This window comes from Plectropomus leopardus, chromosome 4 (genome assembly GCF_008729295.1).
Source record: "Plectropomus leopardus isolate mb chromosome 4, YSFRI_Pleo_2.0, whole genome shotgun sequence".
NCBI lineage: Eukaryota > Metazoa > Chordata > Actinopteri > Perciformes > Serranidae > Plectropomus > Plectropomus leopardus.
This window is the reverse complement of record NC_056466.1, coordinates 29,957,230-29,970,404: the sequence shown is the minus strand read 5'-3', so window position 1 is coordinate 29,970,404 and position 13,175 is coordinate 29,957,230. Positions and strand designations below refer to the sequence as shown.

At 44.0% G+C, this 13,175-nt stretch overlaps 1 protein-coding gene across 1 annotated transcript in view; it reads right to left on the bottom strand.

Annotated features, from left to right (window-relative positions):
- Window positions 1-982: 982 nt before the first annotated feature.
- The window catches only part of grin2bb (glutamate receptor, ionotropic, N-methyl D-aspartate 2B, genome duplicate b), a 121,095-nt gene continuing 108,902 nt past the window's right edge, over window positions 983-13,175 (bottom strand). The window contains exons 16-17 of the mRNA XM_042485841.1: window positions 10,239-10,477; window positions 983-3,857 (exon numbers count right to left, since the gene is read on the bottom strand). Of these exons, the coding sequence (XP_042341775.1) occupies window positions 1,461-3,857; window positions 10,239-10,477 (2,636 nt within the window). The 3' untranslated portion in view covers window positions 983-1,460. The remainder of the gene's footprint in view (window positions 3,858-10,238; window positions 10,478-13,175) is intronic.

The window sequence follows — 13,175 nt, the reverse complement described above, 5'->3', positions numbered from 1 at the left end:
AGAGCAACAGGCGGACATTAAATGTGATTTACATGTATTTAATGGATAGTTGCTTTCTTGTTCATCTGTTATGAACAGTGGGGTTTGAGGAGGTGAGGAGTGATGACGCTTGTTGAGCTTCGTCGGAAATGATTTCAAGGACCGGCAGTTAGATTAATTGTGGAGCTTATAGTAGAAGAAGCAGCTTGTGTATTTTATTTCTAACTGGTATTTCTTCACATACATCGGCTCTGTCATAGTTGACTTTTGGAGGAGGGGACAGGAATGGTTGTATGTCATGGCACTGTGGTTTTAACCCTTGTAATCCTGCTATTGGTGATTTTTAACGCTGGGGATCTAAGTAGGAATTTGAGATTCCTCTGCAGCAGCCGATTTTGTTTGTATTATAACGTTTGTTAAATACCCAAAAGTCTGTTATGCTCATGAAACTCTACCGTCATATCAGACTTTATCAGGTATATTTTCACATTTAAATCAATTGGATGATTTGTTTGCAGGCGGATCTGTCAACCAACTGAACAGACCTTTTGTGTAGAAAATTAGTATTAATCCTTTAAGGCACATCCAGCTCAAAATGTAAGACCCATTTGGTACTGCCGAGCAGAACAAAGGAGAGGAAACGGCAAATCAGTATGATGATGTTGCTTCTGCAGCTGAAAAAAAAGACCTTCTTTGCAAATTTATAAGTACATAGAATGTACTCAGCAAGTCATGCCTTTCACATACACTTCACAGCACTCAAGAGTAAGAAAAGTAAAAAAAAAACAAACAAAATCAAACATGAAGAATTAATAGCAAAGAAGAGTCCAAATTACAGGAACCCAAAAAAGCGCTGATGACTGGTCTACCAGCCTCCTGTAATATTGGTAAGCTAAGAAAGAATTAACATCATACAAATATGTAACATGAACTATTTAAATCAAGAAAATGGGAAAAAAAACAATCTAAACCGATCATCATTAAACACTGGAATAATATTCAATTATATTATTAACATTATCAATACAATTATTATTAGTTTACCCTGTTACTTCAACAGAAGCGTTGATTTCTCATTCATGATTGTATTTCCGTTGTTAAACAAAATGTTCGTTTTGGTGTTAAGGAACTGCAGGAGGGAGGGAAAGACAATGAGCATGTGAAGAGAGCAGAGACTGGAGATCTTATTTCACTTTTTCCCCCCTCCATCCCTCCCTTCCTATCTTTCTCTGAGCGTCGGAGCAGCACCAGAATCCTCTCTTCTCATTAAAAACTTGTCTCCCGCTGGACTTCACAACACAGCCTGCAGTGGCCTCTGCGCATCGTCCAAATTCTTTCCATTGAGTGGAGCGAGAACAGCACACACAGAATCGTGTCTCCTCGTTCTCTTCACACAGAGAGGTCTTCTGTATGTTTGCCTCCCTCTTTTCTTCACCCACTTCATCTTCTCCTTCTCTCTCTCTCTTCCCCCATCTTCAGCCTCAGACGTCTGACTCAATGCTGGAGAGCTTTTCGTAAACGTGTCCATTGCTGGCACCGTTGAAGGGTCTCTGTCCCTGCCCCAAACCTAACGTGTCCCTGCCCCCAGGCAGTAGCTTGCTGGCCCCATGGTGGTTCCCCATGGGCCCTCCCACCCCACCCAGACACAGCTCTTTGGGGAACCTGGGGGCCACATTGGACATCACCCCAGCTGTGGCGGATGCGGGCAAATAGGAAGTCGCTCCGATGGAGCCGCGGAAGTCCCCTCCTCCTCGGCTGTTGTTGAGAAGTTGCTGCTGCTGCTGCTGTTGCTGCGTCTGTGGCTTTTTGATGTAGTACGGTTTGGCGCCGTGTAATAGACACTGGTCGTCGCCGAAGGTTGGGATGAAGGGGTTCTGGTTCACCTTATCTGGGTAGAGAGATTTAGACAAGGAGTAAGTCCCGGCCCCTCTGCTACCACCACTACCACCACCACCACCACAGCCCCCACCTCCCATCATAGCTCTATCTCTGTCCCTCAGGTCTCTCTCCCCCACCGACCGCTGATGCAACCCACCTTCGCTTCCACGGAACAAACTGAAGGAGGAGCCTCCCTTCGCCCTATCCCCGCCTATCCCTCCGAACATGGAAGACTCCCTGTCACTTGAGTACCTCTCAAACATGTGAGCGTAAGGGCTGGGGCCCTCCATGAAGCGGTCTTTGTCTTTCAAGCTCACACTTCGGGGTTGGGGGAACTGCCCCCCGACACCCCCTCCGATCCCTCCCATGCGGCCTGACCCCTCCCTCTGCAGGTCCACAAATGTGTCATATGAGTGCTGCCTCCGTAACACCCTCCCACCCGGCCCTAGCTTCCTGCGCTGTGCCTGAGTCTGTGGCTGGCTGGGTCCTACGCTACTCTTCACTCCAGCAAACACCATGTTATTATCCTCGCTGATGTTGTACAGGTTGCTTGGCTGGATCTTACAGGAGTCGCAGCGCTTGCAGCTAGCGGAGCTGGGGCGACTGCTGGTACCCCCAACCCCGCTAGCCTGGCACGTACCGCCTCCACCGTGGTGACATACGTTGTGGCAGTTACGACACTCCCAGTCACCCCCTGCTATGCCCCCCCCTCCTAACCCAGAAACCCCCTTCTCCCAGCAGGTGTGGGCCTGCTGTCCTGCCGACACTGAGCCCAGCCCACTTTTGCACTCCGGCTTCTTGCCTTTACCTTTGAGGAAGTCTTCTACAGGTACTAAGCTTTTACAGATACCACCACCACTACCACCGCCCACACCGCTTCCTCCACTTCCACCCTCTTGCTCCCACTTGGCCTTGCCCTCCTTGGAGCGGAACTGGTCCGCATAGAAATCCCTCAGGTTCTCTTTATCTTTGCGGAATAAGTAAGGTGAATTATTACCCCCTCCTCCTCCCCTCTTCCGCTCCAGGGGAGGTGAGACCGTGCGGTGTGCCAGGGGCCCGTGGGGGAAGTGGTGGTGGACGGTGTGGTGGTGGGCTCTCCTCCTGAGGCCGCTCAGCTCTATCTCGTCCTGCTCCCGTCTGCACTTGGCCGAAGCTGGCCTCTTTTTCAGGCTGTCCCTGTACTGCTTACGCCGCTTGTTGTTTCCCTCCAGGTTGCCGTAGGTGACAGTGTGCGTTGAGATATCCGAAACGTCAGAGCGAATGTTCCCATCGTCCCCCCCTGAGCCTCCCCCACCCCCACCACAGTACCTTTCGTGACCCCCGATGAGCCCCGTGCTGGATGCACCTCCTTTGAAAGAAAACCTGCCGTACACATTGCCTCCCTTGAACCCACCCTGGTTGGAATCCGCAGGGGTGTGGCCGGCAATCAGGTCAAACTTATTGGTATTCCTGTGAGTCATGGAGGGGCGGGGCTGGGTGGTGAAGATGGGCGCTACCCCTCCCCCTAAACTGTCGCAATCGAACATGCCCCCCTCCAACGAGCTAGCGCTGCCTAAGCTACGCGGCCTATTAGGCGGGGGGCCGGACATACCCAGAGCCGAGGCCGGGTGGTGGTGCAGGTAATGGTCCTGGTACAGGTTGCTGTCCTTCAGGGGCAAGTTGCCAAAAGTCCTCTCCACCTCGCTGATGTAGTCACTGAACATGTTGTCCTCTGGCAGGTATGGTGGTGCTGACTTGCAATCGACGGGGTGACCCACCAAGCTGCGCCGGTGCTCCTGGATATCATAGATAGCCGAGTCACGCCCGCTGTGACTGTACTCCAGGGCGGCATGCGGAGAGCCGTTAATGCCTGGGACGGCAGTCATGTCCTTGGCAGTGCGGAGCAACCGCAGGATGTTGGAGTGGGTGTTGTTCATGTTCTTCTTCATGGTGGCCGAGGGCGAGTCTATAGTTGACTTGTTTTCCTCAATTTGTACCCCGTGGATGCAGCTGTAGATACCCTGGAGCGTGACAATTAGAAGAGAGGGGAGGTAGAGAGAAAGAGAGGGTGAGACAGGCCATGGGAGGAAGAAAGAATAAGAGTGAGAGTGGTAAGGTATGCGCCCGAGTAAAATGTGAGGCAGTCGTAAGGAATCAAGAAGCAAGGGGGGTTTAATGTTAGAGAGAGGGAGTCAAGCAGCAGACACATAAACAGAGGGACCGACAGACATAGAGAGAGCCAAACAGAGGCAGACAGAGGTTAATGCATATCCATGTTCTCTCTGACCACCCGCTTGTTTACACACTATTAAACAGTAATAGGGGATGAGTTCATAAATGACTTTTCTCGAGGGAACGGCATTAACTCTCACAGCTGCTTCTCAGGACTCCACCTCAGACACAGAGGACTGAGAGAGCAGATCAAAGCCTTGATTGATAACAGAAGGGGCGCAGCAAGCTCATGGTTCTGACCGACAATCAATAGGTTTAATCAATGTCATTTAAATTCAGCCAACACTGGTGTCACTTGCTTTTTCTACCTCACAGTTGTTTTACTACTTTCATGAAAAACATCGTCAAGGAAATGAATCACTTTGTAAAAGTTTGTCTGACTTTCCTATTGATATCAAGAGACGTTCGCACTTACAATCGTCTTTTTAAAATGTCATTATCCGTCAGTTCGGGTGTTTGTTTTGGTTTGTTGGTGAGAGCAGGACTTTCAAGAGACGGGAAAGCCTTTTGCGAGTGAAGTCAAACAAGCGTGTTTAAATGGGGGCTGAGGGAATCTGCGGTTGAGGCGACAGCCAAATCCAAAAGGTCGAGGACACACTACCCACCAGCCGGCTCGCGGGCCAACATTCCTCAAAGGCGTCAACTTGTCAGAAACAGTTTCTGTCTGTCTCTTAGTCACTTTCCCGTCGCTGAGCTACATTCATGAATCTGAATCGTCAACCCTCTTTTCTTTTATGCTTCCATTCTCTCTTTGTGTCTGTTTTATCTCCGTTTCCGGGTGCGCTGGTGAGCGGCAGCCGCTCCAATGGGATTGTCGGTTTTTATCTCTCTACATCTATAGCTACTACAGCTGCTGTGAAAGGTAATAGAACAGAGGTTCCCGGCACACCGCTGTGTCTATTCTTTTTTGCTCTGCTTTTGTGCCACTACTCGTTTTATTCTTTATCATGGCTGTCTCTAACTGATCTCTTTTTCTTCCTCTGTATTTTATCCGCCCTTTGTACTCTCATCACTTGTCCATCCTTACATGTTCTATATACTGTTTATGAAATGCAGTTTTCTTGAATGCTGCACTATCTGTATTACATTTTATTTTTCACTCTGCAACTTCAGTGTTAATTCAGCAATGGAAATGCATAAATGATATCGGGCTGTGGAAACACCTCTTGGAACGGGTAAGCATTTAAAATGGATGTTGTAGTGCAACAAGTAAAATCAGTCTCAAGCATGTCAGAGTTTAGCGTGAATCGTAAAGCTACCATGCAAAAAGCAGCGCTTGTGTTCTGCATAAAAATAGCTGTTTCGGAAGCTACAAAGACAGAAGGAGATTTCTGCCAATTCAACAACAAAAAGAAAAGAAACAAACCACGTTTCTAAAGTGCTCAAGGCCAACTCTGTTTTAAGTTCTCTTAGGTTCATCTGAGTAGGTGTAAACCAAGTGACATTACAACTAGAAACACCAAAACACTGGTGTCCTTTTCTGAGGCAAATAACAACCGAGACAATTTGCATGCAATAATGAACAACCCCCCTTCCCCCTTTCTTAAAAGGTAGCATTATGCAAATGAATCAAGTGAGTGATTATCTATGTGCACCTAAACAGCTTGCATCAGTAACACTGAGCCACCTTGTTAAGTGACCCATCTGAGATGAGCACCTCGATATCCACAAACACACCTTCAGGTCACCAGCTGAAGATGCGCAGCAATGGAAGTATTTTTTATTTCGACAGCATTAAAGTCCAAAATAAAAGGCTTTTTGAGAGTGTCCTTCTTCAGTGTAGTGACATACTTCTGAGTGAAACAGGATGAGCAGGCGGGACATAATGTTGGGAGGAACTGGATTTGATCATTAAGAAGTAGGTGTGTCACTTACTAAGGCGCTGACAGTGTACACTGATGGGATAGTCGTATCTTTCAGGGAGAGGGAGATGAGGTCCATCGTTTGCTCCATGTAGTTACTGAAGCAGTCCGCTGTAAAATGCTTTAACACAATCTGAAGCTGTGACAGATACCACTTTCTTCAAAGTGAAAAAATTCTAGCCAGAGGGCCAGTAACCACGGTATTTTGGGGAAATGGTACAAAAAGTTTGGTGTGGTGAACACCCAATGACACATCGACCAAGACATGAAGGCTGGGACACAGACACATATCGTGTCTCATCCCTGGGGTGAAACTCGTGCAGTAAAATGTGGTCTGCACTTCCTGAAAGATTCAATAGAGTGACCCAGTGATGAGGTTCTTCTGTAGGCCAACCCAGAAGCTAATGTTGCCCTTTTTCCCTCGTCAAAAAGCCATTGGATTTTGGATTATTGCAGAAAATAAGCTCTGCAGTCAACAAATGTTTATGATAATTATATGTTTTGTTCAGCAAGATAATATTCACAAATGAGCATACTTTAATGATTAATGTAATTGCCAGAAGTAAAAAGCAAATGTTAGGCTAAAATGAACTACAGTACTGTTGCATCGCCACTGCTAAGAGGCTGTAAAGCCATGGTCAGCATGTCTCGATGTAATGACAGTCTGTTGTCTCCTTTAGCCATTTGTAAGTAACTGCCTTTTTTTAAAGACATAAATGCTTCAAAGTTTGCTAGTGACTGACATATTTGATGTCGCAGAACAAAACGTGAAAGCCTCTTCGGCTTGTGTTAACCACAGACCTTATTTCAGGCTTCTAACCAAAAACCCATTCAAAAAACCCGAGGTGCTGAAATGCTAACTGATTTCTGGGTTTTAGGACTCATAACTCATTTCTTTATAGCTGCTGCACTACCACAGAATACAGGGATGACTGATTCATTCTCAAGGAAGTCGGCCTTGGGTTGGGAAATGTTTTACATGAAAAATAAATATATGAGTGAAATCTACAGTGCTGCAATTAGTGAAAAGATCGTTAACAAAAGACCATGAACAAATGCTTTCTATATGCAAACCCTCCATATGTCATTTGTTTAGTATATGATGTGAAACAGGTCCACAGTATGACTTTGAGAGGTGCACAGTATAAAAGAATTAAAAGGCACTTTTCATTTATTCAAGGCTTTAAGTTGATAAACAGTGGACCCTTGTCAAAGACTGCAGGCTTTTTTAACCCCATCAGTTACCAAGGCCACACTGATACTTGGATGCTGATGCTGGTTGCCAGTCTTGCTGGTAACTGACTATCGATAGTCACGATTTTTGCAATAACAATAACAATACTGCTTGTTGTAAGTGCTTTTTGCAAGTTGTTATGGCAAACCAGGCAACACATGCACATCAAAGTCGTTTTTTACTCTCCTTAATGGGCGAAGAGGCTATAAAGAGCTCACCGGATAGTTGGGGTTTTTTTAAGATTATTTATTGGGCTATTTTTTGCCTTTACTTTATAGGAAGTGTTAGGGGGAGAGAGAGGGGATGACATGCAGCAAACGTGCAGCAAACAGCTGAGGCTGGAATGGAACCCACGACCGTGGCGAGGACGTAGACTCTGTACATGGGGTGCCCACTGTACCAACTGAGGTACCCCCTCAGGATAGTTTTTTTTATTGGTTATGGCGATTAAGTAAACTGTTCACATCTTAGGTGTTCACTCTTGATCTATGTGGTGTCAGACAGGTTAGGGACATAGTTTAACCTGAGTAAAACCTGGGTAGATGTTACCAGTATGCTTTTACCTAGTTCTTATTGGATGGTCAAACAGCATCTGAGAGCCCCTCCCCACCGACTGCTGCATCTTCCAGTTTTTGTCAAATTTTGAAGTTGAAAAACATGGCAATCATACCCACTTCATGTCGCGATTGGCCAGGTGTGTGAATGTGAGAAACATAATTGGTGTTTCCATCAAAGGCTTTAAGTATAGTACCTCTAGACCCATAAGTTACACCTATGAATACGTCCTACACTCTTGATCTGATGAGCATTTTCACCATGGACAGTACTCTCACATGTGGGTGGGGTTGTTGTTACTCAGTGCTCCGTCCAGCAGCACTTTTTTTTCCTGGTTCACAGATCACACAGAGGGAAGTCTGCACCCCATTTATCGTCCACAAAACGAGGCTACAGGCTGGAGTGAGAGTCTCTCTCAATGGGATATTTGAAAATAGCGGGTTTGTGCATTGATTTCTTGTCAGGTGAGAGCAGGGATTTAGTGCTGCCAAAGCTTACCAAATGAAGCTCAGACACATTTTTTTTCTCCAAGTGAGGATTAGAATATGCTGTTCACACACTCCACTCCACGATTAATATACATTCTTTCCACTCATAAAGAAAAGTGTAAGTCATCCAAAAGGGACAATAAAAACAAAAAGTCATAGTGTGTTGAGTGATTCACGTCATTATCTCATATATTGAGTAACATTACAAGTAAACGTTCCACCTTAAAAGTTGCTGGCAGTTGGCCCAGTGAACTAAATTACTTTTTCTCAGTCTACAGCTGCTGCAAAACATAATTACATGTTAAAGTTTAAGTTTACTAATGTATGAAAGACTTGTCACGTCGTGAACAGCAGTTAAAGCAGCCACAGCTCAGCACTGAGCACAGAGTGCTGATTCTCTGCTGACCAATCAACGGACTGCAGTGTTTGTAGCTCCACCTTTGAGTACTGCCTCTGTGAGCTAGGGACCCTAAGTGGAGGGGTGACAAAAAATAGGGACGGTTCCAAAGGTACTACAGTGCTATTTACAATTGACACGCAAAAAAAATGCGTACCGAACTGAAGTAAACCGTACTGACCTGCTGGTGGAAATGCCTCATTTGGGTAACAAGGTTAGGCTCCCTTTTTCCATTTTTAGCCAAATTTTGCAGGGGTAAAATAGAGTGAACACCCTAAAAGAGACTTAAAATATGCTCTTTTATTCTGCAATTGAAATGATTATCATATCTCGCCCCTCTCTTTAGCAGCCTTTTCATCCCGCCTTCAAGTGTGGCCGTTTGTAACAGCTAAAAACACTTTTGCCTTTGGACGTGATCAGACGACACAGCTTATGAAGTTGTTTGTTTTGAGCATACTGACACCATAACCTTGAGTGGCAAATGTTTTTATGAGTCTTCTGCAGCTGCAGTCAGTCAAAAAGCCACCGGTTAGTTGTGTTATTCATATCATATTTATCACCTTCAGAATTATAATAAAATTAAATGTTGCAACTTTCCTTTCCTAACCAAACCTATAATACTACACGTAAAAATACCCGTGATAACTCTTCTATGTAAATATCCACATCAAACATTTTTTTGTTTTCATATAGTCCTGTTTTTTCTGATAAAAAAGATAAAGAAAATGCAACTTTTTTTTGTTTGAAATAAGTGCTTTTGAAAGGCACAAAAATGAAATCTGACAGTCTGACAGGATTAAATATAGTGCCCCAAAGATGTCGATTTTCTATAGGCCCACCTACCAGCTGACGTTGCTCTGCTTCCCTCATCAAAAAGTTATTGCAGACAATAAGATCTGTGGTGAACAAACGTTTATGATACTTACACGTTTTGTTCAGTGAGACAATCTTCACAAATTAATGCAACTTTTAGGATTTTAGATGCCTCAACTTAATTGTAGAGGTAAGACACTATTTCTAAACTAAACAAACTACACTATGGTCGCGTCGCTACTGCTACGAGGCTATAAAGCCATGCTTAGCGTGCGGCGTGATGACGTAGTTTCATTGCCACTTTTTTAAGACATAAAAGCTTCAAAGTTCACGGTGGAGTATTTACTGATGTATTTTATGTTGTAAAACAAAATGTTAAAGTCTCTTCAACTTGTGTTGACCACAGATCTTATTTCAGGCTTCTAACCAAAAACCCATTCAAAAAACCCATTGACTTTGAGACAAGGGAATCGGAGCGGCTAGTTCATTTCTGGGTTGTAGGATTTATTATTGGGGTTCTATTTTATACTTGTACTGCTAAAGATATTACAATACTGTGCCTGACCTGTAGTGTGCTTTACAGATTGTCAAACTGCTTTAGAGTTAAGATAAGTGAAGATGTGATTTCTTCAGGATGCTGTTGCCTTGTGTTTGTTTACCTGACCTAAAAAAGCCACAGGTTAAGTCAGGTGAGTCATCCTATCCCCCTGACGGACTTGATACACCTCAACCACAGCCAGTGGTTTGAAAACAACCACTTTTGTGATCTTTCTGTCAGGAGGACAAAGGTCAGACCTAAAATAAAACACGAGCACACTCACTCTGCTAATGGAGAAGGTGGCCCCGGGCTGTCCCGAGCACACGCCCATGAAGCAGAAGCGCAGCTGCCAGTAGAACCAATGTTCACAGATGAAGGTGATTAATGACAGAACCATGGCGGCCCCCAGCATGTAGAAGACCCCCGCCATGTTGTCCACGTCCAGCTGGCTGCTCATCACCTCGTTCTTCTCGTTGTGGCAGATGCCCGTCAGCCACAAGGCCTCCAGCTCCTCCATCTCACCTGGAGGAAGGAGACACGCAGGTTACTGTATGTGTTTGTGTGTATGTTTGTGTGACTTGTGCACTTGGATGAGTTTGCCCAGAGGTGTCTGACCGTGTAAGTGTGAGTAGAAAGAGAGGGCACATTTTTTGGATGGGGAGTTGATGCCAAAAACAGCTCAGGTCTCACATACGTGCAACAAATGTCATGCTGCATTATTTTGACTGAACGCCCCCTTGAGGATCATCCTCATTAAGGATTTGCTTATGCAAGGCTATCCCTTTCTTGTTGTGGGAAAGAAAACAACTGCCTGCTGGGACTTGACAGTCCTCAGGGAGGAAGTGTGTGTGTGGTCATGTGACGAGTGTTTCCGCCCTGAAATGTGTCCCCCTCAGTTCCACATCCTTGGGATTGCTAAGGGGGGAGGACACGTCCAGAGAGATTTGTTTGATCTGCACCGATGGTCTGTTTTTGTGTCTGTTTGAGATCAAGGGGGTAGATATTTTCCCAATGCTTGCATAACACAGTTTTTTGTATGAGTGTGTGTGTGTGTGTGTGTGTGTGTGTGTGTCTCAGATAGCTGTTAACTAGTTTTCACATATGCCCCGTTTTCAATGCATGACTCGACTTGACTCACTTTCGGTACCACATACTTTTCTCTGTATAGTTTCTCAGGTAGGTAGACAGGTAGCGTCCACCTGGTATTTTGGTATTTTCAGATGATTGATACCAACGCCGTGTGAAACTGCCATGATATCATCTCCAATGCGATACTTTCTGAATCCTCCATTGCGATACTTTCTGAATCTTAATCCTGAAAATCAGGATGATAGTGTGGGAACTAGTGACAATTCTGTCTCACCAATCAGCAGTCTGCAGTTTTTTAACTCCACCTTCTAGTATCGGCTCAGCTCCTTCGGAACCTCGACGAAGGTGGTACAAAATAATATCAGGTACTATCCACACACAAAAAAGAAAAAGATAAGAAATGACGCACAGGAGTTTTATAACTTTATGAACCTTGGTAAAAGAAAAGAATGTGGGATTAAATGGCAGTGTTATGATGGTAAGTTATCATGCTGCTGAACCCCAAACAGACAATGGACAAAAATAAATCAAATCTGGTAGCAAAGGGAATAGTCTATAACTTTATTTATTTTGTTCATGAAATAGAGTTCAGCATTTCATGACACACAGTCTTTCACTTTTTTTCTCTGCGTTGGATTAAAAGTTCGGTGCCACTGTTATGTCTGTGCATTAACTACAGAGCTGGAGCCAGGAGGCTATTAGCTTAGCTTAGCACACTGGAAGCAGGGGGGCAACAACTGTCTGCTTAGCCTGGAAGTTAAAAAATTAGAGTTACTGTACATGTTGGAGCTATTTTTTTGACAGTTTATCCATGTGCAGGCCAGTTCTGTGCAGCGTCTCAGTGCAGGTTGTGGGATGCAGTTGTAGCTGCTTCATTGTCAAAACTCACTGCCCCTGGTTGTTGTTCACCAAGAAATGCTAACAGCACATAACTCCCTGCAAAACCATTCATCGTAATTTTTACAATTCTGTTGGATTACGGATAAAAAAAAGGTTAAAAACATGTTAATTAGTAAACTACAGAGGAGCTTTAAGGTGTATTTTTGAACTGTGGGTAGAAGCTAGCTACCGTTCTCTACTGTTTCCTGTCCGCTGAATTAGCTGATTGCCTCCGGGTCCATACTAAAGACATGGTAGTGATATAAATCTTGTCGTCTGACTCTCGGAATGAAAGCAGATTCACTAAAAATATCTATTAAGATGTCAAAAAAGAAGAAATATTGGTCATAACTGCATTTTATTGTTACAAGTATTTGTGATATTTGTGGATGTATTTTGTGCATAGATTTATTTATGGTATAAGCTTTTATCTTATTTAAAATATTCTAATACCTAAAGAAAAAAAAGCCTCCTGTGGATAGCTGTTGCAAATAAATGCTAAACGGGGGCATTTGTGCATAAACATACAGTCTAATGCTACTGTGATGCCCATATCTAAGACCATTTTTAATGTTTTTAGTAACATTTGTTCTTTTCTACTATCACAAGTCAACATGAAAATGGTCTTTTGGATTTGTAATGTCTTCTTGATAAGAAGTATAATGTGGTGCGAGAACAACCCAGGACTATTTGCAGATTTTGAGCAAAAAGAAAAGCAAAGACACAAATCTGCAAAAAGTCAAGATGATCCTGTTTTTAGATGAATTAAGAACGACCAAATAACTCCCTTAACATCTTCAGATCAGGGACGGAAACTGCAAATTGGTTCCCATTTAGTAGTGATGGCTCCCACCTAGCATTGATTAATTTCTCATCAGCCTGCAGATTTCTATGATATTTCTATGAAAAAAACACTCTCCTGGATGTACTTGCTACACTCCATATGAACCAAAATTGAATCACTATATATAGAAATTGATTAAGAACTGGATCAATAAGCAGAATCAATAATGTAATTGAAATCTATACTATCATAATTATTCTCTTCTTTCTAACCCTCCTTCTGTTCTTATCCATCATCTCTCCCATCCCTTTTCCTCCTCCTCCTTTTCCACCTTCCACATTTTTTCCACTTCCCTGCTGATGCTATATCTGTTCAAATGAAGCGGCACTCAGTTTCCTGTTAGTAGTGCCATCGCTGATCCCTCTACACATATGACTTGAATCATGTTCATATCTGGACTCTAACAGG